This window comes from Notothenia coriiceps, unplaced genomic scaffold, assembly GCF_000735185.1.
Source record: "Notothenia coriiceps isolate Sejong01 unplaced genomic scaffold, NC01 NC01_scaffold00034566, whole genome shotgun sequence".
NCBI lineage: Eukaryota > Metazoa > Chordata > Actinopteri > Perciformes > Nototheniidae > Notothenia > Notothenia coriiceps.
Window position 1 is genome coordinate 3,093 of NW_011367267.1, and position 27,418 is coordinate 30,510.

The window sequence follows — 27,418 nt, forward strand, 5'->3', positions numbered from 1 at the left end:
GCCCCCTGATCTCTTTGTGTGTGTGTGCGCGCGCGCGGGGTGTGTAGTGTGCGAGGGAGAGAAAGAGGAGACGGCGTCGTGCGCACACGCTGCCTACAAAAAACACGGAAATATATTTAAATTGTATGTATAACCTTACCGTTACCATAACATAAAAAGCTTCCAAGTATTGATTGATAGACAAAGTGAGCCTGGAGTTACTGTTTTTGGAAGCTGTGTGAATCAAGTTGTGAGTATCTCAGTTTTTGGTTTTATTGTTTGAAAATGTTACTTGAGAAAGGATAGGATGGTGTGTGTGAGATAACCGCGTTCCCCGGTAGTTGCTAAACCGATATATTTTTTAATGAGATGTAAAAGAGTGTGAGTGCTTGGGTTTCTTTTAGTTTGTCTCAAATCTGAAGCTGGCCGCCGGTCAAGCTCGGCTAGCATGCATGCTAATGGCACGGAAACTATAACGATTGTGGCAAGATGGCATGTCAGCAGAGATGGAGTGAGTGAGGGTGATCATCTTTGTGAGCTGTCCCACTTGGTAGCTTGATAAACTTGCATGTATTGTCTGGAAAAGTCCATGCAGTGAGCGTCTGTGTTGCTTTTATCCGGTGCTGTGTATTGAATGCTTTTTTGGTACCAATTATTCACTTCCGTTTTCTCTTTTTGTTCTTATTTCCCTTGTCGAATCCTGGCCGACTGCCCTCAACTCACTAATACAACACAACCTGGGACATAGTCAAAACTGGGTCAGAACTCTGGATTATCCTACCATTAAAAAACTTTATTTAGTTAGCTAAACTCTTAGCTAACTAAATATAAAGTTTTCTGCTGTCCGCTATGTCTGGAAGCGAGGATGACAGAGATGATTATGGAGCCCCCGAGGACCGGTTAATGCACGGTAAGACAAGCTCATTTGTTAGCTTAAATTGCTAATGTTCACATTGGTTGTATGTTAGCACGAGCAGATTTCCTTGCATTCATATCAATCATGTATCGTTAGCTCTGCTAGTCAATGCTGCTAACTACCGGGTAGCTAATGTTAGCGGCAACCTCAGCAAACACACTTTTCCCGCGGCTATTCAGCTGTTTAGCTTTAAAACCTCAACAAAAATACCTGTTACCCCAATACCATCCATATGCAATGTTTCTGAAAGCTGCAGTATCGTCAAGTCACACCGACTCACCGGCATGTTCCCGGGGCCTAGCGTTAGCCTGCTACCGGTGTTATTTACGTGTCGATGACAAGATGGAGGCAGCAGCCAGTTAGCGCTGAAGATGCGGATGACGTTCTGCTGCGTTCCCCTCCTCATGGCCGGCACCCTCTGTTTTGAGTGTGTGTGGAAAAAGTACAAATAATACATTATAGTAAAACATACTATTAATCGTTTCTGGCTGTTATATCTTCTAAAAAGCTAGTAAACTGATGTGGTGTAAGATCGCATTGTTCACAGTTTGTATAATACCGACGAGCACGCGCGGCGTACACGGTGGAAGCGTTGAGAACAAGTAGTCCCGCACGTTAGCTTTAATAGCTACAATCTACTCAAACATTTTAAACGCTTGTCACAGACAACAAACCTTTATTAAATATGTCAAGCGATGCTGCATAAACAAAACAGTGTGCAAAAAGAGACAGGAGCCTCAACAAGGATGTGCTAAATCGTTTACATTTTTGGATATCAATGCAGGTTATTGTTCCTCTGAACAGTCAATTTGATTGATGGGTTCATTTATATCAGATTCAGAATACTTTATTGTTCATAAAATGGAAATGTGTATATGGCACTGGCAATTAAAACAACACTCTCCGTACACAGCACAGCACAGCATACCAGTATCATACAAGATACAATATACTGAAACAAACATCCAAATAATAGCATGTTAAACTGTAAGCCTTCATTTCCATCATGGTCCCAAAATGTTAGAAGATAAAGATTTGTATTTACACTATACATTTGAGCTCTGCAAATGAACCGCCTTTGTCAAATTAAGTAGTTGATAAAAAGAAAAGAAGCAATATTTTCCTTCTGAATTGCAGAATTATAACGGTAAACTACAAGTACTTCTTTGTTGTCTAATATCAGAGTTGAGTAAATGTACTTTGTTACATTCAACGACTAAAATGCTTATTGTCTTAGGCAGAAGTTTGGCTTGAAACAAATCCTAGTCACAGGCAAAGCTGTCACTATCTTTGATTTATAATTAATAATGTGGTCTCGATATTGACAGATAAATAATGTCCATCACAGTCCAATTTAATTATTGTATTGATATTTAATGTGTCAAAACGTAATATCCTGATGATTTGAATTACGGAAACAAGTTATCATGAGCAAATAGAAAATAATTTATAAGTCCATTTTAAGCTATAAATATGTTTTTTGTGTACGTTTCGAGTCCAGGTCTTTAGTCTATAGCTCAGGGCCTCTTTTCCGGTTCTTAAACCCACTGTAAGTCTGTTGATTAAGATCATTTTAGTGATGGGGCGTTTACACTTTTTATCTATTTAGTTTTCGTTTCACATTGCAATTATGCAAGAAAACTAAAGTGCTCTACGTGACGTATCTATTTCCTGTCATCACCACCTATGTGAGCTGAATGTCCCTAAACTTGCAATTCAGTGGTTTGTAGATGGGCTTTCCCGTCCTCTTGTATGTACACGTAAAAACACGGTTACTTTACCTTCTTTGTTTAGGAGATGAAATGCTCTTCTACTCAATCTATACACACTGAGCTGCTCCACAAAGGGGCTTCTATACTCTTAAAACATGATGACAGCCAGCAATAACGTCTGTATCTGGCTTTGAATTTCGAATGTTGGTCCGGATCAAACTGAAACCTGAAAGTCCGGATCAAACAATGTAGGTGTGAAAGGGCCCTTAAGATTTTTTACAAAAAGTGGGCACTGGTTTTCATACAAACACTGACTTCTCATAATATCAAGTAGGAAATAAAAATGTTTTCTCTGCTGGGATTTTCAGTTGTTCACCCACATGCTCAAATACAGCTTGTTCTCCTTTATATGACCCGAAATGCTCATCACATTTAAGCATCCTCCTCACCAGGTGCATCTTAATGCCTGCTTGCCATTTACTTTTTTACTGTAGTTGATTACATTAATGGGGCCTAAGTGCGCTTCTTTTTGGAGCCACTGCGGCCTTGCTGAACACTGGACTTGTATCCCACTGTCATAAGGCCCTGCAGGAGGGTGTGGTAAATTATGACTCATCAGTTGTAAATTACAGTTTTAACCACTAGAGCAAAACTGATTTGAATCTCCTCCCTTAGGGCAACTTATAAAATGGAGTACTAACCCAAACCACTAGCTTTCCTCTACTAGTCTTGGTCCCTGGATCTCATGCCAGTTTTCATTCTAGCCATGTAATCATGGAGCACTTAAGTGTCATTTGACACCAAGTGAATGTGGTTGCAGTCTGGTAGGGGTGGAAATGGGGCTAAATTATGGTTTAAAACCAGACTTTGTTCCCTGTCTTGTGTTGAAAACCAGCTAGTTGGCCACTGCAAAAGTGAAAATGTGGCATCCTGTTAGTAGTGATAATTCAAACATGAATAGGCACCATTAATCAATCTGTTTCATATTTAGTGATGAAAGTTAATCTTAGGTGAAAAATCCTCAGGTTTGAGCTATGATGGAAACAATACTACTAAAGCTGCATGTCATGATGTTGAATATTGCAACAAAGATATTGCTTGTCATTAATAATCAGTAATTCAATTGTTCTCAGCCTGAGAACTTAAACTAAACAGAAAAGACACACATTTAAAAGTAAAGTATACTTACTTTTTTTTTTAAATATGAGTACCACTGACAAAGCTGGTCAATGACAGGAAGTTGTTTACCTGCTGATAACTTGACAAACTGACTCTTCTTTTTTAACGGCAGGATATGCAGCTTTATTTTCTGTAATTTTATCACACGGCCCAAATACAGTACAACACGACTCTGCTGTTTATCTAAGACCATCAAATATCTTGTGTGATTTGCAGACGATGAGGATGAGGAGATCTCGGAGAATGAGACTCCGAAGGTGAAGAAGAAGAAGAAGGCAAAGAAGAGCAAAGAGAGCAAGGGCAGCAAGAGGCGCTCACGCAGAGAGGTAAGCGTGGACATCACTGTGTGGGGTAAATTACTGTAGCTACAAGTATGAAATATTAGAAAGAATATTACAACTTTTTAATCCTATATCCAAGGTAATGTCTTCAACATAAACTAGGAATAAACAACTCATACCAAAACACCATAACACCTGAATTTAAGCTTCACACACAATTGAAAGCAGAAATGTCTGCGGACGTTGATATAGGCAAAACAACACATTCAAATTTGCTCAAAGTAGTTATGATTGTAAAATACTTGATGCTGCTAAAGCTCTCGTATGGCACATTTTAATTTCATTTTATTGGACATCTCAAAACGTTCTAGGCCACTCTTTATTTGCATTTCCCCCCTCCATTCTTCAAAAATGAACTATAAAAATAATAGTTGTCCTACTTTTTAAAAACGTTATCTATAGCACAACTCCGTAACGTGTTTTTTTTTTACTTGTATGAATTGAGAAAATAAATAAACTAAAAAGAATAGTAGTTGTAAAATATTTGTATGTAATGAACAAACCGAAAGACATTTGCTTTTCTCTACATTTAGACTTTCAACGTATTATAACCTATATTTTGTCCCGTTCCCATTGTTCTTAAACCTTTTGTTCTGTCTTTGCTAACTTTTGTCTTTGCTCTCATTTTCCCAGGAGGTCCCGATCAGCTCCCCGGAGGCCATGGACGTGGGCCCAGTGGAGGAGGTTGAGGAAGGCAGCGCCATCCTGCGCTCTGACAGCGAAGGCAGTGACTACACTCCAGGACGCAAAAAGAAAAAGAGAGCCAGCAGCGGCAAAGAAAAGAAGAGGAGCAGTTCGGGGGCAGAGAGGAGCAGCTCCAAGAAGAAAGACCCGGAGCCCGAGGAAGAAGATGATGACGACGACGACGATGATGATGACGACAGCTCGGTGAGGAAAAGTGGTCTTTGAGGGGGATTAGTAGTGTTAAAGTGAAGTCTCTAACACACACATCTGCACTGATGATGGCGTACATCTTAGTGAAGGATTTTAAAAAGCCCCTGAAACCACGTTTACGCCATAACCACACAGTCTTCACTGACCCCAAAAAAACTCAAGAACTCTGAGTTATAGTAATTTTTGCACAATAGAATCCAATTAAATTGCCAGTAATGCCTGCCATGTCTAAAATTGTTGACCAAACCTCATCATGTCACGTGGCTGAACAAAAGAGGGTTGTACAGTATAAGAAGTGTGGTGGAACACGTTTTGGGCAAACCATTTAAGTGGGGTAAAGGTGACGACCCCCTACATACCTGTAGTAGTATTATATCAAAAATGTATGTCACACCACAATTCTCCTTGACCTGATAAAAAAGTGCATATAAAATGTCTTAAAACATCAGCATCATTTACGAAATGATTTTCAGCGATGTAAATGATATGCGACTTGATGTCAATTGGCTAAAACATGCAAAACCGCTGGCGTGGTAGTTCTATTGTGTGCTGTGTGACAACCAAACAATGCTCACATAGAAACGACAGGAAATGGTGCTACATGGACCATTTTTCAGTTTAATGGTTTACTCCAATTTCTAACAACCAAATGTCTTTATTAGTAAGATTACTTCTGTAACAGCCCTTTGTTGGCTCCATGATGATGGCCTATTGACTGGGTACCTGTAATGTTGCGGTTTGACAAACACAGATAATACGATACGAGAGACGGTTAAACAAAGAGCTGTGTCTGGTGGACTCGGAGCCCAGCGGCCAATAGGAGGCCTTGTCGTTAATGACACTTATGCAAGGGGTGGTGTGGGGTGTGTGCGTCTGGGGTGGGCGTTTTAAGGCATATATGCTGTTACCACGGCAACCTCGCCTAGCACCACAATGCACTGCGCTCTTGACCCTTTTTTTGGTTAGATAAACACGTTTTGATTCATTGTTAAAGCCGCCCTCAATCTATTCTGCAGCCAGTTCTGGAAGGCAGCGTAAATGCGAATGATTAGAAGAGGCGCAGTTATCTGCAAGAAATCGGTTGACTTGCCCACAATGCTTAAAAGTACTAGGAAATGAAAAGAAACTCTTCTAGATAACCCAAATCTTTAGCCATGTACTTGTGTCTTTTGTGACAGATAAAAGTGAATATGATATATAAAAAAAATGCTGGACTGCAAAACAGAAAATATTTAATCCTGACCTTTGTCACTAGATTAGAAACTATATCACCAAGCAGTTTGATGTCATTATCTTTAAAAGAAGTGGGTCAGATGGATCAAATGGACTTATTACATTTGATTTTTTGTTGCATTTGTTGGTTAGCTCGTATCTGATTCTAAACCCTATTCAGTAGCCACTTAAATCCATGCAAATGTGGTCCAGTAGAGTCTGATAGAGCCATTAAAGCATCATTATTACAGCTCTGATAGTTATTATTTCTGATGCATAAGGACGGTACGCAGCACTGCTTTTTAAAACCTATACTTGGAAGCTGTTATGCTCGAGATCTACGCTGAAAAGCAGCAGCAGCTGGTCCCTCTTCCTGGTCACTCAGTCAGAGCAGGATCAGTCACCGCTTAGCTCATCCAGCAAGAGCTTCTGACATGAGATGTTTGAATAATACTGGTCAGAAACACACCTGGCACCATGTATTCTCTAATGCACATATTGAAAACAACAGTGTCCCACATGTTATGGCTCGTCTGCTAGACCAGGTTCTCCTCCACACTGGTCATCGAATCAATTGATTAGATTAGTATCGATTGCGCCTCACTTACTGATTTAAAGTGGTAGTGAGAAACCAGCGTTGCACAGACTAGGGCTATTATTAGAGTCTCTAATTGTGGATTTCTTTCCGTTTTTTTACACTTCTACCTATTATGTTTTTTTTTTTACAACAGCAAGACTTGGCTTTTTGATTCAGTTCAATCGTTTTCAGTGATTTACCTGCATATGATCATTATGTTACCTGCTGGTTTGTTGGGCAACAGCAAGTTTTGAAACGTACAATGTCAATTTAAAAGCCTTTAGTCCTAGTAGTACAATCTTAAATTGTACAACATCATACAAACGTAGCTAATTGTTGGTGTTTGTTTCCTGTAGGAGCCAAAGACGTCATCCCAGCTCCTTGATGACTGGGGCATGGAGGACATCGACCACATCTTCACTGAGGAAGATTACCGCTCTCTGACCAACTACAAGGCCTTCAGCCAATTTGTCAGGTAGATACTCTCATACACTTTATTCCAGTCTTCTTATTTATTTCTGCTCTTCAACCAGTTTTGGGATTATTGTGGTGCTGAATTGGCCAAGTACTCATGTCGATTCGTGTTTGTTTACATTTTCAATGTGTGTTTCCCTCACCTCCAGGCCCCTCATCGCAGCCAAGAACCCTAAGATCGCCGTGTCCAAGATGATGATGGTTCTTGGGGCCAAGTGGCGTGAGTTCAGCACCAACAACCCCCTGAGAGGAGCCGCCGCTGCCAACGCAGCCCTGGCCACCGCCAACGTGCCGGCTGCGGTCGAGACCATGGTGGCGGAGGCCGCCCCGGTCGTTGTAGCACCACCCCCTCCAGTAGAGCCTCAGCAGCCCCCCCCACCGCCTCTACGCAAGGCCAAGACAAAGGAAGGCAAAGGTACAGTGGGGACGAGGAGGGGTCAAATGATATAACAGAGCTGTGTTTTCGGAACAGTTGGTGGATTTTAGTCGGACCTTTACGTTATCCTCGACTGTGTGTGTGTGTGTGTGACTGACCTCTGCCTTTCTGTTTCGTGTCGACAGGCCCTAACTGCCGCAAAAAGTCAAAACCAACACCTAAAGCAGCAGACAAGAAAAATAGTGCCAAGACCAAGAAAGTGGCTCCTCTCAAAATCAAACTGGGAGGCTTCAACAGCAAGCGGAAACGCTCATCGGTACGTTCCACCTCCACTTTGCTTTGTCTGTTGCTTCCTAACCAAACAGTTTTGCGGTTAATGCAGTGAACTGTTTTCTAAACAAGAGCTTTTACTCCCATGTTTCAGAGCGAGGAGGATGAGCCTGAAGTAGACAGCGATTTCGAGGACGGCAGCACGAACAGTGTCTCTGTCTCGGAGGGATCCAACAGCCGCAGCAGCCGCAGCAAAAAGAAGCCTTCCAAGAGCAAACCCAAGAAAAAGAAAGGTACGTGTGCATGCTCTGGGTATGAGACGAGGAGGATGTGGACTCTGATTTGAAATGTAGTCTTCTTTATTGTTTTTTTCTGGATCATCCTCTGGTACCGTTTCATTGAATATGCAGTGTTGTATAACCTGTGGGAGTTGAACTCGTTACCCTGGCGGTTTCATGCGTTACCTGGTGAGTCAGCGTCAGAGCTCTACCTGTTGCAGCTTCAGAAAGAGCCTACAGATTACAGGTTAACACGTAGTGGTGGATAGTAATGACTGCGTTCAAGTTAAACCATTAAAGGCCTGTGGGATGCGCAACAACTGGAGGAAGTGACCCCCCCCCCCCCCCACACACACACACACGCACGCACGCATGCACGCACACACATTAGTCACTGTGAATGAGTCAGCTGAGTGATAAGTATATTTAGAAGGACGACATCTTGTTCTGGGTTGCTGCTTACTGACGCATCCTCTATAGCAGCTAAGACAACGTCACATGAATTGATATAGAAATTAAAGAGGTCATCAAGTCCCCACGAGATGCCGCTGCTTCTGTGTGAAAATCCTTTTAACGGTAGCTGTGGTGTTTTGTTGAGTCTCTGCGGACTTTTTTCTTTGACAAGTGTTTGGCAAATGAATCTTTTAAAATTGCCCATCGCTTCTGATAAAGTTATATTTATTGAGTTCTATCCGCCCAGATAGATTTCATCGTAAAACCATTGAATTTCAGTCAAATGTGTCTTGAAAGGGGAAAAAATGAATCGCCTTGTGGGTTCTCTCTCACAAACAACATCAACGACACACAACAGATCCTGGATCAGAGCAGATATCACATTCTGTGCCTCGAGGCCAAACGTTTAGAGGTGTTTTGGTTTAAAACGTTTTCTCCGTTGGTTTCAGAAGCAGAGGAAGGGGACGGCTATGAGACGGATCACCAAGACTACTGTGAGGTTTGCCAGCAGGGCGGAGAGATCATCCTGTGTGACACCTGCCCCCGAGCGTACCACATGGTCTGCCTGGACCCCGACATGGAGAAAGCCCCCGAGGGCACGTGGAGCTGCCCACACTGTGTAAGCAACATACTTGGACTCTTAGGTTTTAACCACATTACTGATGCTTTTAATCCAAATGTCTTCGGAACACCTCAAAATGTTGGCTGTCTGCACCCAGATTTCAAGCTGGATTATTATGGCGCCTCATTTAGAAACGTTTTTCCAACCGTGATCTACGAAAAGCAGCCTAAACTTCGTCTAATTGAGTGGCCAATTGAAAACCTCTGCATTGCGACCAGAATGCATTGCACCACTGCTTACATAGGCACACATCGAGAAGCGTTGAAATGACCGATCCTGGAACACCTTTTTTGTCTTCAGTTGAACTCAATTTATTTATACACCTGCATTTCCCTTTCATTCCAGGAGAAGGAGGGCATCCAGTGGGAGGCCAGAGAAGAGGTTTCCGAAGTCGAGGAGGACATCGCCGAGCCCGAGATGGAGGAGGACGACCACCACATGGAGTTCTGCAGGGTGTGTAAAGACGGTGGAGAGCTGCTCTGCTGCGACTCGTGCCCCTCGTCATACCACATCCACTGCCTCAACCCGCCACTCCCGGAGATCCCCAACGGAGAGTGGATCTGCCCCCGATGCACGGTGAGTCGCCATCAGCCAATCAGGGGTCAAAGAAGATGATTGATATAGCGTTTGATCTACTGGGGCTATGGTTCAACTGAGATTGAAAAGAGATGACACTATAATATATTTCTTTCTCTTTTGTCCCTTCCAGTGTCCGGCCATCAAGGGGAAGGTTCAGAAGATCCTGACATGGCGGTGGGGCGAACCTCCTCCTCCAACACCAGTCCCTCGACCCCATGACCTCGCGCCAGATGCCCCCGATCCCTCGCCACTGGCAGGGCGGCCTGATAGGGAGTTCTTCGCCAAGTGGTCCAACTTGTCGTACTGGCACTGCTCCTGGGTCACAGAGCTCCAGGTGTGTGGAATACACAAACACCTTAAACAGAGGGAAATAGTCATATCGATAGGTCTTGAACTTGAGTTTCTGTAAGCTCTGCTGGTTCTCATTATAGATTTCTCAGTGTCTAAAAGTACCCTCTATCTGTGTCTCAAACTATGTTGTGTTGGATCATTAAATGAAAAGGAAATGGGCCTGGAAAACCCTTGAAAAGTCCTTGAACAAGCTGTTTATAAAGTGTGGATACCCTGGTATTATCCATGTTTCGTATGCATGATATTCTTCACTTACCTGTTTCCCTTTATTTCCCCTCTAGCTTGAGATTTACTGTCAGGTGATGTTCAGAAACTACCAGCGGAAGAATGACATGGATGATCCGCCGCCCATCGACTTTGGGGAAGGCGAGGAGGCCGCCGAAACAAGTGTTAAGAGGAAGAGCAAGAACCCCATGTACGCAGAGCTGGAGGAGAAATACCTCCGCTTTGGAATCAAGATGGAGTGGCTGATGATCCACCGCATCATCAACCACAGGTAAACACATCGTTACAGACGAGGAGAGTTTTTGTTCAATTTAGAGTTGACTAATAATACAGTAAGAATCAAACAGCTTTAGGATTTCTATCAGCCAAAAAATAAGGAGTTGTTATCTATAATTAATTGTCACAGTAACTTATTTTTTACATATACACATGTTCGTGTTCGGAGAATGCAAGACTTAATCACATTTCTCTGTGCCTCTTTCATTTCATTCATTTGAGATACAATTTACAACAGCCTTTACCACAAGTGACCAGTTTTCCATGATGCCCATCTTTGATCAGCGACATAAACAAGTTTTTACCACAGCTGTCAACATTTTGTTTCACTCAACAAGCCATTGCTTTATGAGTTATTATATCCCGACTTTCAATGTGTATTTTAGATATTGCCGTCGTGAATCATCAGCCAAACCTGGAACAAAACTTGAATTGGAATGTTTTGTTTTTGTTTCCCCAGTTTGGACAGGAAGAATAACGTCCACTACCTGATCAAGTGGAGAGAGCTGGCGTACGACCAGGCCACCTGGGAGGCCGACGACATGGACGTCCCAGAGTTTGACATCTTCAAGGTGCGGTACTGGAACCACAGGTGAGACACAGACGCAGATCATCACCTTTTTAAACTGGAGCGCTAAACATGATGACACCAAACCCACACCGCGCTTTACCAACTCATGTTTGTTCCAGAGAGATGGTGATGGGAGATGAGGGGAAACCCGGGAAGAAGATCAAGGTGAAAGGAAGAGTGAAGCGGCCCGACAAACCTCCAGAGAACCCTGTTGTGGATGTAAGTGATTTGAACTGTCTTTTTATTAGGACTCGCATACAGTAGGTGCTAGAATATAATTCTACATATGAACTGTTTGTAAATTAGTCTCGTTTGACAAATACATTTCATTCAAAAATAAAAAATGGTCTAAAACCGTGCCTAATTGTTATTCCATAAAATCAATATTACCATTTTTAATGATCAAGTTATTGCCAATATTTGTGCATTGCGATAATGTAAATCAAATGTAGCTTATAGAAAAGTTGTTTTTTAAAGCTCTGCTTCCTTGTGGCTGATCTTTGGTTGCTAATCCGTCCTATCTCTTCTCTCTGTTCCCAGCCGACCATTAAGTTTGACCGACAGCCTGATTACCTGGACGTCACGGGGGGGAAGCTGCACCCCTACCAGCTGGAGGGTCTCAACTGGCTGCGCTTCTCGTGGGCTCAGGGCACCGACACCATCCTGGCCGACGAGATGGGGTTGGGAAAGACGGTGCAGACCGCTGTCTTCCTCTCCTCGCTATACAAAGAGGTGGGTGGCAGTGAGATACTGGTGAAATGCTTTGGAGATAATTCTTATCAACCGCTGTGTTGGAAACATGGGCTCAGCACGTTCATTTAAATGTAGCTTTGACTCTAACGGTTGTGCTCTTCATTATCTTCATGATATCCGTTTCATATTTAGTTTAAAATAATACATTTTGGCTTTTTATTACATTTTTGGCTTCCGAGTCTTGTCTGAGCCTCCCTGTGTAGAGCTGTCAATAGGTAGCTGTCCTCCTATTGGCCAGGAGCCATCCAGCCATTTTGACTAAGTCAGGTGAAATCTGACGACATTAAGTTTGATGTCAAACGGAAAACAGTCACTGACACTGATCATGTTTGCGGCTGCTGCCATCTAAAGGGTGGAGGCCAGAAGACATTTCCTGTCCGAGCCGCAAGATATTTTGGACGGTTTCTAATTTCATTTGATGATTTCATTTGAAACCACAGATATTTGTATGATGTAATCTGTCTGTTTGGTTCTATAAACCTGTGATTTTTAGCAAAGTGTACTTTTTTTAATTTGATTTCATTCATAACTTTCTGCTCTCTTAATTAAAGTTTTTGGTTTGAAACACAGAGTTAGTCTCTATCATTTTGAAATGATGGAGTGGACTTGACCTCCTCTCTTCTCCTGCAGGGCCACTCTAAGGGGCCGTTCCTGGTCGGCGCCCCACTATCCACCATCATCAACTGGGAGAGAGAGTTTGAAATGTGGGCCCCCGACATGTACGTGGTTACGTACGTCGGTGACAAAGATAGCCGAGCCGTCATCAGAGAGAACGAGTTCTCCTTCGAGGACAACGCCATTCGAGGAGGAAAGAAAGCCTCCAGGATGAGGGTAAGAGACTCGGATATAGGAACTCTTTTCAAAGAAATGCATTTAATTCACATAAATATCTGCTTTAACATGTTTTTGTGTTAATTACCTCCTAAAGAAAGACTCGTCGGTCAAGTTCCACATCCTCCTGACCTCCTACGAGCTGATCACCATCGACATGGCCATCCTGGGCTCCATCGACTGGGCCTGCCTGGTGGTGGACGAGGCCCACAGACTGAAAAACAACCAGTCCAAGGTACGGACACACCAGATCACTTAGTAGAATGTTAGGACACATATTTGACAAAGCAGTCTCTAAATGACACAATAGAGAGTTCAGGCGCTGCAAGATACAAAGTTATAAATGGTTGCATTTTTACCTTTCCATTAAACATAGTTTCTTTTTTACAGTCATTTACATTCTTCTGCATAAACAAAGATCCTTTAATTATAATCAAGTAAAAGCTGAACCTATAACCTGCCAGAAATGTGAAAGTTGTGCAATTTCTTTCTTGTGACTCGCTGGATTAAAACAGTTATCAAATCTGGAGGCCTATGCAGACGGCTGCTGTTGAACTGAAGCTGATAACGGTTGCTTACATGTTGTTCTTTTATTTCTCCTGGTGTAGTTTTTCCGGGTGTTGAACAACTACCCTCTGCAGCACAAGCTGCTGCTGACTGGAACGCCTCTGCAGAACAACCTGGAGGAGCTCTTCCACCTGCTCAACTTCCTCACACCGTTGAGATTCAGGTAGGTCCTAGACTCTGTTTCATAATATGGTTTTTCCTTAAGGTGTAAAACTACAACATAAGTCTCAGTGGTGAAGTTGGTCAAGGTTTAGCTTTGATTTAGAAAGCTTTGTAACTTTTTCCCACATGAAACTGTGACTTTCCAGGTGTGCTTCAGAGGTGCATAGGATCCTAATGGTTAGAAATATCTATCTAACTGTGCGTGTCAGAAAGATCTTTTTGTCATACTTACCTTCTCCTGACCTTTCAGATTGTTATGTTGTCAGCTGTACCTCAAGCAAATTTGAGGTTTTTAGGAAAACGTTTAAATCAAAGTTAAATAAATGAACAGAGGTATGGCAAATGATGCACAGCAACTTCGCAGCCGAGGTGCATTTGCTGTCATCCGTGTTATATTCAAGATTCAAAGGCTGTGTTGCCATATGCACAGTAGCTACAGTGTAGTCATGGCAATGAGCATCTTAGGTCCCGAGCTCCTCAAACAATGCAACTGTGTGTGTGTGTGTGTGTGTGTGTGTGTGTGTGTGTGTGTGTGTGTGTGTGTGAAAAAACATTAAATAGAGTAAAATAAAAGAGTGCAGATGATGTTGCCTTGTTGCATTATCATGTTGTTATATCAGTGTAGTTATATCACCTGTCTGTTTGCAGTAAACTGGAGATCTTCCTGGAGGAGTTTGCCGACATCGCAAAGGAAGACCAGATCAAGAAGCTGCACGACATGCTGGGTCCTCACATGCTCAGGAGGCTGAAGGCCGACGTCTTCAAACACATGCCCTCCAAGACGGAGCTCATCGTCCGAGTGGAGCTCAGCCCTCTGCAGAAGTGAGTCGTCTTTCATTTTCAAAATGTAGATGTTCTTTCTAAATGATGATGTTGTACAAATAAGGGAGTATATATTTCAAAGGAGAGTATACATTGTCTGTGTTTATCTACAGAAAATACTACAAATTTATCCTGACGAAAAACTTTGAGGCTCTGAACTGCAAAGGAGGAGGAAACCAGGTTTCTCTGCTCAACGTCGTCATGGACCTCAAGAAATGCTGCAACCACCCCTACCTCTTCCCCGCTGCTGCTATTGTAAGAGCCTAATAATGTTCCTATTACGTGACAAATCATGACACTTTAGATCAAATTAATTGAAAGCATGTTTTGCAATTCTGCATTGAGATTAAATTTTGATTAGATTGTTGTTTTAGGAAACCTTTCTTTTAGAAAAGTAAACTTTTGCTTTCTTAATGTTTGATTTCTCTCTCCAACAGGAAGCTGCAAAGATTCCCAACGGGATGTACGATGGCAACGCTCTCACAAAGGCTGCTGGGAAACTGACGTTGCTGCAGAAGATGATGAGGAAGCTGTATGATGGAGGACACAGAGTGCTCATCTTTTCTCAGGTAACACTTCTAAGGACTGACTCGGAAAACAAAGATGGTCAATTTGTGGAAACACTTGTGTTGCAGACTCTGCCTGCTCCACAAACAAGTACATGCTTATAATTCCCAATAGGAAATGCAACTAGACCTTTAAGAGCCAGAGATCTCACCAGCTGTTCCCAACAAACTGTCTCCTCTGTGTTTTGCTGCAGATGACCAAGATGTTGGACTTGCTCGAAGACTTCCTAGAGAACGAGAGCTACAAGTACGAGAGGATTGATGGAGGGATCACTGGCGGGATGAGACAGGAAGCTATTGATCGCTTCAACGGTGAGAACGGGGACAAGAAGAGCTCCAGCTTTGGTTGTTTTATTTTGTAAAAGAATCCTTTATCTTTTTAAAAGGAGAGTCCAGCTGCTCAGGTGGTTAGCTGGCTCTGTTGTGATTGGGCAACCGCTTAGAGATGTCCCGCCCCTTAGCATATCACGTACAAAGTGCTGGAGCGCTAGCCAATAGAAGTGCGAGTGGTACATAGTAGTGTCACTATGTTACGGAAGTAAACTACAAGTAGACTACAATGGAGGGCTTTCGGGGGAGAGGAGGGAGGAGGAGTGTGAGGGAGGGGGGGGTGAGTGGAGAGAACTTTGGGATTTTAGCCTTTGCAGACCATTTAGATGCACAGAAACCTATGACACACTACAGGGAAGGGAAAACCCCAAAAAGCATAACAGAGCCCCTTTAATTTACGCTTTACTTGATCTATTGTTATAAAAGTTCCCAATCTTAAATGGAACGTTCTAGTTTAAACATTCTTATAGAATATTTGTCAACTTTTTTTTCTTTTTTTTTCCTTCAGCTCCTGGCGCTCCGCAGTTTGCCTTCCTGTTGTCAACAAGGGCCGGGGGTCTGGGTATCAACCTGGCCACGGCCGACACCGTCGTCATCTATGACTCCGACTGGAACCCCCACAACGACATCCAGGTACAGCGGCTACTTCATCTATTCCTACTCGTTTTTATTGATAATAAGGTGAAGCGTAGGGAAGACATTTTCTGTGGACCTCTAGAGAAATCTGGAACATTTGACTTGTATCTGTCTTATTGGTACTGTTTGTAACGTTTGACTGTAATAACTATTTTTCCTATTTACTCTAAAGTTCCGGGCACACTTGTTAATCAAGCTCATTTTGTGAAGATCTCATTTGAAGTGTTAATGAAAACTCTTCCTCGGTCCAGGCCTTCAGCAGAGCTCATCGTATCGGTCAGAACAGGAAGGTGATGATCTACCGCTTCGTCACCAGGGCCTCGGTGGAGGAGAGGATTACTCAGGTGAGCAGGACGGAGCAACACACAGAAACCTGACAATGTTCTTTTCTTTTTTTTAAATGTCAACCACTGAGTGGCAAGTGTTGCTGAATAGTTGCCTAAATCTGGCTTAATTTTCTTCTCACCATCCTCTGTACAGGTTGCCAAGAAAAAGATGATGCTGACTCACCTAGTGGTCCGACCCGGTCTCGGATCCAAGACGGGCTCCATGTCCAAGCAGGAACTAGACGACATCCTCAAGTTTGGAACAGAAATGCTCTTCAAGGACGAGTTGTATGGGACTTTAGGTGAGGGTTGAAACAATGCAGATATGCTGAGAGGTCATTTGTGTTGGTGCATGAAGGGGTTTAAAAGTGAGGTGTTTTTTTGTAACTGTGTTTTTTTGTGCAGGAGATCCCAAGAACAAGGACGACGACGGCAGCGTCATCCACTACGACGACAGGGCCATCGACCGTCTGCTAGACAGGAACCAGGACGCCACCGACGACACGGAGCTAGCCAGCATGAACGAGTACCTGAGCTCCTTCAAGGTGGCTCAGTATGTGGTCAAAGACGAGGAGGAGGAGGTGAGTGCCTGATTTACTACAGCAGAAATCTGACGTTGCTTAGTATAGGCAGGGTTCGTACGGTCATTGAGAACCTGGAAAAGTCATGGAAATTCAAAATGCAAATTCCAGGCCCTGGAAAAGTTATGGAAGACAATATTTTTCCCAAAGTTTTGGAAAAGAAATGGAAATGTAATTAAAGTTGCGTCAAATATAATTTACATTTCTAATCGCCGAAATAATCTGCGGTCGCGAGCTGTTATGTGCCATCATGACGCGCATGGTGTTATTTTTTTAATATATGAAGCGCGAGCTGTGTGCTCGAGTCTTCCTGCCCGTCGGGCCGGCTGAACCCTGCTGCTCCGGGATGAGTGTCAGCTACATTATCTACGGTGCGTTCATTAACTGTGCGGAGTCACTGTGGCACAGACTGCACCGCTGATGAACAGCTGTTAGAACGGGCCGTTCAGAGCAGAGCGGCAGAGCGTGATGTGAACTGAAAAGTTTTTCTGTCGCAATATTATTTAAGGAATCGTTGAGCTAGCTAGCTAGCTAGCATACGTTGTCACTATCTGCTAACGTTAGCTTTAGCCTTCGTTTTCTAATAGTTTTTTTTTCATAGGCTATAAACAGAGGTGGTATAAGTATATATATATATGGTACTTGAGTAAAAGTAGAAGTAGTCAGATCTTGTACTTGAGTCAATTATGGAACACCTTCATGCCTTCATGCCAATCTAGATCCCTCCGCTTCGCGCAAAAGTAGAAGGACTCAGATCTTGTACTTGAGTAAAAGTAGAAGTACTCAGATCTTGTACTTGAGTAAAAGTACTCAGAACTTGTACTTGAGTAAAAGTAGAAGTACTCTGATCTTGTACTTGAGTAAAAATAGAAGTTATGACTCCCACTATTAATTGAAATGCTTTTATGGATTTAGAAAATGATTTTATTGATTTAAAAAAAAAAAATTGTATATATATTTTTTTCTATAGAAAAATAGTCCGTTGTTACTGTTTGAACTAACGTAGCAACGGCAGGAACTGCTTCGATAGCATTTTTGAGGAGCTTTTTGATTACAGATTTGAAAACATCACTCCTTGCTTTAAAAGTAGCACAATTCATTTTGTCAAACCTTTAGATATCCCTGCCCTAATGCCAAAGTAACTGGCAACTGAATATGTGTCGCCGTTTGATGTCTATGTCTGGACCGTTGCGTAAAAAGGAGGATTTCTGCCCCGTTACTTCTCCGCTGTTTTCTTGTCGCTCTTGTCTTGTCAGTTAGAAAAGCAAACTGCATGCACTTTGCTTTTCAGGCCAAACTGTATACAGTTAAATCGAACAGACTTCTTTCTGCAGATGTGAGCGTCCTTAACAACGGTCAATAAATCCTTGACAGCGGTCTCTCTGTTCTGGATTAACAACGTGTCACGTGTTCTGAATTGACCAATCAGAATCGAGTATTCAACTAAGCCATGTAATAAATACATGTAGGGGAGTAGAAGTACACCTTTTACCTCTGAATTGTAGAAGAACAAAGTAGCAAAAAATTGTAATACTTAAATAAAGTACAAGTATCTCAAAACCCACGTATAGTACTTGTTGAGTTTATGAACTTAGTTACTTTACACCAGTGGCTATAAAGATAGAAAGACTAAGCCTTGCACAGAGGCATGAAAATACATTTTCAAAATGCTCAACAGTGCTGCCAAAATTATAAACTGACTGCTACACAATTTAAAATAAATGCTTTTATATATTTCTATTAGATGTGACTCTTTGGCGTTTCTGTTATTATTAACACTGCTGCTTTAGTTGTTCTGACTGCTAAAATCCTCTATTATTCCTCATTTTAAAGCCGATATTCCGTGGGGTCGGGGGGCTCGGATCCATGTCACCTTTTTCATACCTGATGACTTTGCATCCCTGATCCCTGACTACAGTTGCTTTAAGCGTGTAGAAGCTAGAAAGCCTAGTATTTGATTTGTTTTAGATAGGCAGACCTTATTTTCCTGTTCCATGTTAAAATAAACCATTTTCAGTGGTCATTTTGTTTTGGTCATGGAAAATTAGGTAAAGGTCATTGAGAAGTCATGGAAAGGTCATTGAAAATCATTGGTGAAAAAGTGTATGAAGGGATCAGGCTTGGAGGTGGAAATGTATAGTAACAATTCATATAACAAATGAGATTCTTATCAAAGTAAATTCTGAAACGATGCCAAGAAGGTATCTTTACCAAAGAAAATATTGCTACACCAAATCAAAGTTTGGCTGAGCAGTATTCTGTTATTTGTTTAAAAAGTCTCACACAATTCCAGTTTTACTGTCCTTTTGGGCTTGATTTTGAAGTTGGCAAGATAAAACAATGGCAGCTAGTCCATGCATATTCATTTTATTGATGTAACTGGGAAGATTTGAATGTATTGTATAACTTGAAGCTGTTACTGATGAGGTCACTGTCATTTGAGAAATACTAAAAACTGTTCAGTAAAAATGTTTTTATTTGTGCAGTTTTAACACAAATAATGTTACTTTTCGTCTTCAGCTAGCAGGACAAACCACCAGAGCAGACTGTATTAGCTTCTGAAATTAGCCTCCTATATACTAATATACAGAAAGATTGACATCACAGATTCCAACAGGAACTTGGGAAACATAGCTTTATCTCAGCTGTTACTTTCGTCTTCACCCTTCTCCAACCTTTTCCATCTTTTTCTCCTTTTGCTCAGGAGGAGGAGGTGCAGCGAGAGGTCATCAAGCAGGAGGAGAGCGTGGATCCGGACTACTGGGAGAAGCTGCTGCGTCACCACTACGAGCAGCAGCAGGAGGACCTAGCCCGCAACCTGGGCAAAGGCAAACGTATCCGCAAACAGGTCAATTACAACGACGGCTCCCAGGAAGACCGGGGTAAGAGCAGAGGTAAATATGGGAGCTCTTTTTTTACTACTAGCATTCAAGTTGGTTTTAACGTGTGACTTACAAATGTACAAGTGCAAATAACATCCGCCCTTCCAGATATTATTCACCCATCAGGCTTTTCCTCTAAACCCTCTTTTTAACTACCGTGTTGCACAAATAAATGTGTACTGTTGCTAAAACAATACTCAAGATAGGACACATTCTATTATAATATATTGAATCCTTATCAAAACATGAACAATTTGGCCAGGCACTTTATGCACCTGACATCTTCTATAATCTGTCACACAAACACATGTTGTACTCAAAAGGCTTGAAGTACAGTACCAGCCTGTATTTGCATCACTTGAGAATGCTTTACTGTAAGTCCCAGATGTAGCTGGATGGGTGTCGCCTCTTGAATCAAGAGACTACATTACCCATAATGCACTGCACATAACTGCCATGATCTTAGCTTGTTTAGGAGTAAGATGTCGCTCCCGCCCACACACACAAACTCAGTGAGGAATATGGCCATTTAAGACACACAGCAGGTGTTTGTGTGCAACAGCAGGAAAGACAGGGTTATAAAACAAACTCAAATCAACAACAGTAGTTTTATCTCTTTCGCCCTTTATTAACCATATTCAGTCTTGGGTGTGATTATTTGACCCAGTAACAAAATGATGATAATGAATGCAATTCGCCGCCCTGCCCACCTAAGGGTTTAAGTCATGCATGTTTCCAGATCCTTTTTAAGAGCTTTTACCAAATGGTTTCATTTAAGTCTTATTGGACTGTCTTGTTGTTTTTCTCTTGCAGCTGATTGGCAGGATGACCAGTCTGACGGCCAATCGGATTACTCTGTGGCATCTGAGGAGGGAGACGAAGACTTTGATGAGCGAACAGAAGGTAAAAAGTGTTAACAGAACAATATGCCGTCTAAATGTTAAGTTTTCTCCACAAGGTGTATCACATATTGATGTATAAAGAAATGTATATAAAAAGTCAGAGGACATGTCATTATCTCTCTGTTGATCACATCTGTTTCCTCTCTGCAGCCAACTCTCGCAGGCCGAACAGGAAGGGCCTGAGGAATGACAGAGACAAGCCGCTGCCCCCCCTGCTGGCCAGGGTGGCCAGGGTGGGAGGCAACATCGAGGTGAGCGTCCCCCGGGATTATATGTTTTTCTTCTCTTACACAACGACTGCATCAGACAGCCGCAGTTCAGAAAGTGTTGCTTCATTCTGTGTCTCTAAATAAAGCCTTTCCCTTCCTGCGGTTTCCCAGGTGTTGGGTTTCAACTCTCGCCAGAGGAAGGCCTTCCTGAACGCAGTGATGCGTTATGGGATGCCTCCCCAAGACGCATTCACCACCCAGTGGCTGGTCCGAGACCTGCGAGGGAAATCTGAGAAAGAGTTCAAGTAAGAAACCAAAATAAAAACCCCAACTCTAAATATTAGGTATTTAAGACTTTAAAGACATACAATTAAAATGTTACAATATGCAAGTTAGTATTTATTTGGGAAAATGTGGATCATAATTCAATACACGTTTCAAACTTCCATACTTATTTCACGATAACAAATTTAACTGGATTTACTTTTATTTGTTGAACTTTCTTAGACCTAACTTTATGTGTAAAATCATATCTTATGAAATATTTGTAGCCTGCAGATATGATCTCCTTTAGAATTGTCTTTTACACACACTGATATTACACGCAACAGCCTTTTTATCCTGTGCATATTTTAAATTCCCCAATATATTTCTCTTCTTTTCATTTGTTTTCTTTGTGTATTCGTCATGAATCTTTTCTCCTCCGTCTCCCTCTCAGGGCGTACGTCTCTCTGTTCATGCGTCACCTGTGTGAGCCCGGAGCCGACGGAGCCGAGACCTTCGCAGACGGTGTCCCCAGAGAAGGGTTGTCACGGCAACACGTCCTCACCCGCATCGGCGTTATGTCACTCATTCGCAAGAAGGTAACGACCGCAGCCTTTACTTAGTTTTACTTTCATTTATTTGTTATTAAAGCAAATGAGAAAAAAAATGGTAACCGACTAAAACAAAGCACCTCAAATGATCTTTGTTCATCCGAGTAAAACGTTTATCAAAATGTTTGCGACTCGGCAACATTGATCATTGTTTCAGCTCAATACATTTGCCCTCTATCTTTGTCATTTGAGTAGGTTGGGTTTGTTTTTTTTTGTCCTGCGATTCCCCTTCTTCATTACCCATTAAGGAAATTGTAGGAAGACGAATAAACACAAGAAACGGCAAATTAAAGATAATTTTTTTTTAATGTTTTCTGACATTTTATAAAATTGTGTTTTGATTGATCAAAAACGATTAGAGCCATTAATAAAGCAGTTTTGTGAAATGGCTCAAAGAGATGCTGCTGCCCTAATAGACGTCTGTTGGTCATGAGTCCTTTGAGCTCTCCTGACGCCCGTGTGCTTCATGGTTCCAGGTCCAGGAGTTCGAGCATGTAAACGGTCAGTGGTCGATGCCCTGGATGGCCGAGCTGGAGGAAAGCAAGAAGGCCGCAGCTCTGCCCGACTCCCCGGGGAAAACCCCGTCCACCGGCACCCCCGCCGACACGCAGCCCAACACACCTGCTCCAGGTAACACACACGTCCACTCACTGTGCAACACACACTCTACTAACTGACCTGGGGGATGTTGGATTCAAATCAACATCGTGAATAACTGTCGGTCTGTCGGTGTGTAGTTGACGAATCCTCTTCAAAGAACGAGGAGACAGTGAAGGATGCAGACAAGGACACGGAGAAGGAGGTTAAGAAAGAGGGCGAGGTGGAGAAGAACGGCAAAGAGTCGGCAAAGAGCAGCAACGAGGTAAAAAGGAGATTCATTTGAGAGACGTGACATTCGACCACATTTAGTTTTCTGAGATGTTTCATCAAATCCCCTCCGTGCTCCCTCCAGGTGATCTCCATCCCGGACGACGACGAGAAAACTCCGTCAGCCGAGCCGGAGGCTAAGAAGAACGGGGAGGAGCCCATGGAGACGGACAAACCGAGCAACGGAGAAACGGAGAGCGTTAAGGAGAAGGAGGGAGAAAAGGAGAAGGAAGGCGAGAAGGAGGGAGAGAGCGAGGAGAAGAGTCCAGAGGAAGGAGAGGAAACCAAGTCGCCTGCCGAGGCCAAGGCGGAGGGGTCAGAGGTCAAACCTGAGGAGACCGAGGTCAAAGGTAAAACTCTTCCTCCCACTCTAACGTTCTTTAACTATTTCTCATTTTCTCATCTTTCGAAAGGTGTCCAGACATTCTGTCGTTACTGAATACAAACGTAACTTCTTATTTAGACACAAACACAGATGTGTCAAACAAAGGATGAATAATGAATGAAAGAATGTGCGAAGACCTGAAGTCAAATATGATTTAAAATAGAAAACGCAACCAGGTCAAAGAAATTGTAGCAATAATTGAAAAGTATGGAGAAAATGTCTTCAACCAATCATACCAATATTTACAATGAATTTCCTACATCGTTTCACTTTACCTAAATAACAACTTATACATATTCATTTCAATATTTTACTTTGTATTGATTTTAAATGTTGGTACTGTTGTTCTGGCCTTAACGTCTTTCATTTCTTTTTTTTATCATGTTTTCCTCTTTTTTTGCAGCAGCAGAAGAAAAGAAAGACGAAGAGAAGAAAGAAGAGAAGATGGACACCGCTCCTGCAGATGATAAGAAAGGTATGAACCCCTTTTTGTATAAATATTAAATAATATTAATATATATACTATATATTATATATATTTCTCACAAAACAGAAAGTAAAATGAAAACACCTCATCAGATCTCAGGTATATCAGGTCCTTGTCAGTAGGCCTCAGCTATCTGCTCTACGCCCCTCCCTGCTTCACCCCCTCCCTGCTGCCCCCCCCCTCTTTAACCGTGCTCCCTCTCCTGCAGTGGACCTGAAGGAGGAGAAGGAGCCTCAGAAGCCGGAGGAGGCGACCAAGCTGCAGAACGGAGACGGCAGCAAGGAGAGCGCCTCCACTGCCGTCACACCCGCCATCTCTGCTGCCACCGCCGCCGCCGCTGTGGTGGCCGCCGCCGCCAGCGAGGAGAAGAAGAAGGCCAAGACCAGATTCATGTTCAACATCGCTGACGGAGGATTCACGGGTACACACAAGCACACCTAGAAAATCACACGCACTGAAACTCAATCAAAGATCACATTTCCTAATCGCCCTGTTTCCTCTCGCAGAGCTCCACTCTCTGTGGCAGAACGAGGAGCGGGCGGCCACCGTTACCAAGAAAACCAATGAGATCTGGCACCGTCGTCATGACTACTGGCTGCTGGCTGGCATCATACAGTATCCTTTTCCTACCTGTGATTGGCTCTGAGATGTGATTATGAAAGGCGGGTGTTGTAAATTGAGAATTGTTGTTTTGAGATGAAAACATGTGGTTGTTGCCCTTGACCGCGCCCCCCCCCAAGACATGGTTATGCCCGCTGGCAGGACATCCAGAACGACGTGAAGTTCGCCATCCTCAACGAACCTTTCAAGGGAGAGATGAACCGAGGAAACTTCCTGGAAATAAAGAACAAGTTCCTCGCCAGGAGGTTCAAGGTAGGTTCACGTTTTGATGAATTGAAGGAAAACACTGATAAGGGAAGAGTTCATCTAAAAGGACCTTTTTCATTATCGGAGAAACTCTAAACCCCTCTCTGCTCTCTCCCTCTCTGCTCTCTCCCTCCAGCTGTTGGAGCAGGCGCTGGTGATCGAGGAGCAGCTACGTCGTGCCGCCTACCTCAACATGTCCGAGGACCCCTCCCACCCCTCCATGGCCCTCAACACCCGCTTCAGTGAGGTGGAGTGTCTGGCCGAGTCCCACCAGCATCTCAGCAAGGAGTCCATGTCCGGGAACAAGCCGGCCAACGCCGTCCTGCACAAAGGTTAGACAGGAAGTCATCAAGCAGATCAAGTGGAACTCATTTGTCGGCCAGTTTGATCAAGTTTCAGGTTTATTTCTCCAAAAAGTCACATCCTATTCCTCAGGTTTGAAGAGCTTTTTGACTTTTCTTTGGTTTTCTTTGAACATTAATGCTCAAACGAGTGAATTACTCTTACTTCTGACTTGTGGTTAATTATGCTGCTGCTCCTTTTGTACACGTTTTCAATGTGTTTTTTTAAAGACACATTTCTCTTATCTTAAATAACTCAACTTTCAAAAATGGCAAAAGTTAGTTTGACGATAAGGTGGTGGAAAAAGCATGTAGACAATTAGAGTGCCACAGGAAATGTTAGATAGAATCTATTGCAATGGAAGGAAATTAAAATATTTTCTAATTAAAAATGTTGCATAAAATAAACAGAACTAAAATAAGCAATCATAAATCTGATTGATCAAACAAACCGTTCAGTGGGTGAGTGTCTATCATTTCTTATCTCCCCCTCTCTCAGTGCTGAAGCAGTTGGAGGAGCTGCTGAGCGACATGAAGGCGGATGTCACCCGCCTCCCGGCAACCATCGCCCGGATACCGCCGGTTGCCGTGCGACTCCAGATGTCAGAGAGGAATATCCTGAGCCGGCTGGCGAGTCGAGGATCAGAGACACAGACACAGTCACAGACACAGTCACAGACTCAACAGGTACAGAGCCGGGGGGGTCGGGGTCTTTATCTCAGCTGGACTGATGATCACTCTGCAGTAAAACGTTCATCAGCAACCGTGGAAACCAACATGAGGTTTACATACTGACATGTTGAGCTTTACCAGCTGAAAACACATTCTGCTTTCTTTTCGTTATTTTTACTTACATGATTAGAGACAATTTAGAACAAGGAGTTTGAGAGGATGTTTACATTTATCATTGTAACTATGCCACATTTAAAAATGTAAGAATTTGTACTTTAGTATTTTTCGTTAGTCTACAGACAATTATTTGTTGTTAAATTCTATTGGAACTTTTTGCACATTTTTTAGTTTTTAAGCCAATAAAAAGCAACGCACTGCGCGCAGTGCTACGTCAGAAAGAGAGCTACAGTAGATTATTTAGAATTGTCTTTGTGTGTAGAAACACTTTATCACTATCCTGCCAAATGTTGGCAACATGTAAGAACATTGCACGATGGGAGAGGAGCTAAGCATCTCTTAGCATGAAAAGCAGAGGAATGCACTCCATGGATTATTATGTATAAGTTTATTGTGTAAATGGTAAATGGAAGTTAGCACACACATAGGTGAGCTGTTGTTTGAACGTAGATTTTGTATGCATGTATTTGATTATGTTGTATTTTTATGAGGGCTGTCAGTCGATTAAAATATTTAATCGCGATTTAATCGCATGATGTCCATAGTTAATTGCACATTTTTTATCTGTTCTAAATGTACCTTAGAGGAATATTTTTTAATACTTTTATCAACATATGAGTGGACAAATATGCTTTATGCAAATGTTTGTTTAATATCATTGGAACAATGACAAATATTCTCCTGAGTATTTTCAATACAACAACCTGGAACCTCTCTCTCTCTCTCTCTTCACTCTCTCCCAACCCTGTCTACTTCTTTGCACTGAGCCAGTTGCTCAAACAGACGAGCCTGTTTACAGTTGTTGGCGAAATTCAGCTCCTCTGTCTTCATAGCAGTCAAAGCATGAGACTGAAGTTCCCACCTAGGTTCAAAATAATGCACTGTGATGTGCAGTCGACACGTTGGGTGCGATCCGAATGATCTCACACAGTCCCTCGTCCTCCACAATGTTAATTGTCCTGCAAGCTGTAGCCACCGCCACCCATTTAGCTATCGCTGTTGAAAGCTTGCTGCTCGTAGAAGTGTCCAGGCGTCTCCCCGGCAAACTTTCAAGCGTGGTCTGCCACAAGCGAGCGTCAGGAGTGGGGCTGTCAGCATCAGCTGTGTGCTTGGCTTGCTGTTTAAAACACCTTTTTTTTAATCCATATCTCTCGCTAGAATCTCCCACCGTCCAACTAACAACAACAACAACGTCAAGTCTTTGGGCTCTGAAACTACGGGGCGGGCCGAGGACAAATACACATGCGTTAATCGCATGTTGAAATAATTAGTGGCGCTCCCTTAACTTGACAGCCCTCATTTTTATACCTACCGCAACGATCATGACCGCATTTCTCAAAATCTAGAACTATTCCCTTTTTTTAATATCCAATGATTAATAAAAGTGACATTCTTCTTCCTGTTTTCCTCCTCTAGATGTCGCAGCAGCAGATGTCGCTGCAGCAGATGTCGCAGCAGTCGCAGCAGCAGCAGCAGCAGCAACAGCAGCAACAGCAGCAACAGCAACAGCAGCAGCAGCAGCAGCAGCAGCAGCAGCTGCAGTAGACGGAAAATCCGCGCTTTACCTCGAAAACCAACCCCCTGCCTCACCTCGACATTCCTGATTGGTGCACAGCAGACTGACGGACAGCGCGCTCAAGCTTGAAGCCACGCCCAGTTCACGTCCCCCCCCCCCAAACAGACTTTAAACAGAGTTTTTCTGGAGGATCGAATCCCTTCCCCAACGTTGAGACTGTGGACAGAAAAGCTATTTTATTTTTTTTTCTCCTTTTTTCAATTTCTGTATTAATATTATTGATATAATGTTATTATGATGGTTTTTTGGGACCTAAATAAAAAAAAAAAATGTTATAAAGAATTAGTTTGTGGTCAGTTGGGGGATGTGGGTTACGGTG

General features: G+C 42.7%; 1 protein-coding gene across 5 annotated transcripts; it reads left to right on the top strand.

Moving 5' to 3' along the window:
* Window positions 1–27,378, top strand: chd4a (chromodomain helicase DNA binding protein 4a). Of its 5 annotated transcripts, none has more exons than XM_010790805.1 (41): window positions 1–229; window positions 728–889; window positions 4,003–4,112; window positions 4,761–5,015; window positions 7,167–7,285; window positions 7,434–7,699; window positions 7,846–7,976; window positions 8,085–8,223; window positions 9,111–9,280; window positions 9,629–9,859; window positions 9,993–10,196; window positions 10,495–10,709; window positions 11,175–11,306; window positions 11,405–11,504; window positions 11,826–12,017; window positions 12,669–12,869; window positions 12,967–13,104; window positions 13,478–13,599; window positions 14,247–14,420; window positions 14,534–14,675; window positions 14,858–14,989; window positions 15,181–15,298; window positions 15,825–15,949; window positions 16,204–16,296; window positions 16,433–16,580; window positions 16,684–16,859; window positions 19,564–19,753; window positions 20,555–20,644; window positions 20,794–20,894; window positions 21,024–21,157; window positions 21,571–21,715; window positions 22,204–22,357; window positions 22,465–22,589; window positions 22,680–22,944; window positions 23,386–23,454; window positions 23,675–23,887; window positions 23,973–24,081; window positions 24,207–24,339; window positions 24,470–24,665; window positions 25,174–25,361; window positions 26,940–27,378. In XM_010790805.1, exons 2-41 carry the CDS (start codon window positions 829–831, stop codon window positions 27,066–27,068), a joined length of 6,135 nt encoding a protein of 2,044 aa, XP_010789107.1. In that variant the 5' UTR covers window positions 1–229; window positions 728–828; the 3' UTR covers window positions 27,069–27,378. The 5 variants fall into 5 exon arrangements, with proteins under 5 accessions (XP_010789107.1, XP_010789106.1, XP_010789103.1 ...); XM_010790804.1 differs by having other exon boundaries at window positions 19,567–19,753; window positions 23,383–23,454; XM_010790801.1 differs by having other exon boundaries at window positions 1–123; window positions 23,383–23,454.
* Window positions 27,379–27,418: the final 40 nt, after the last annotated feature.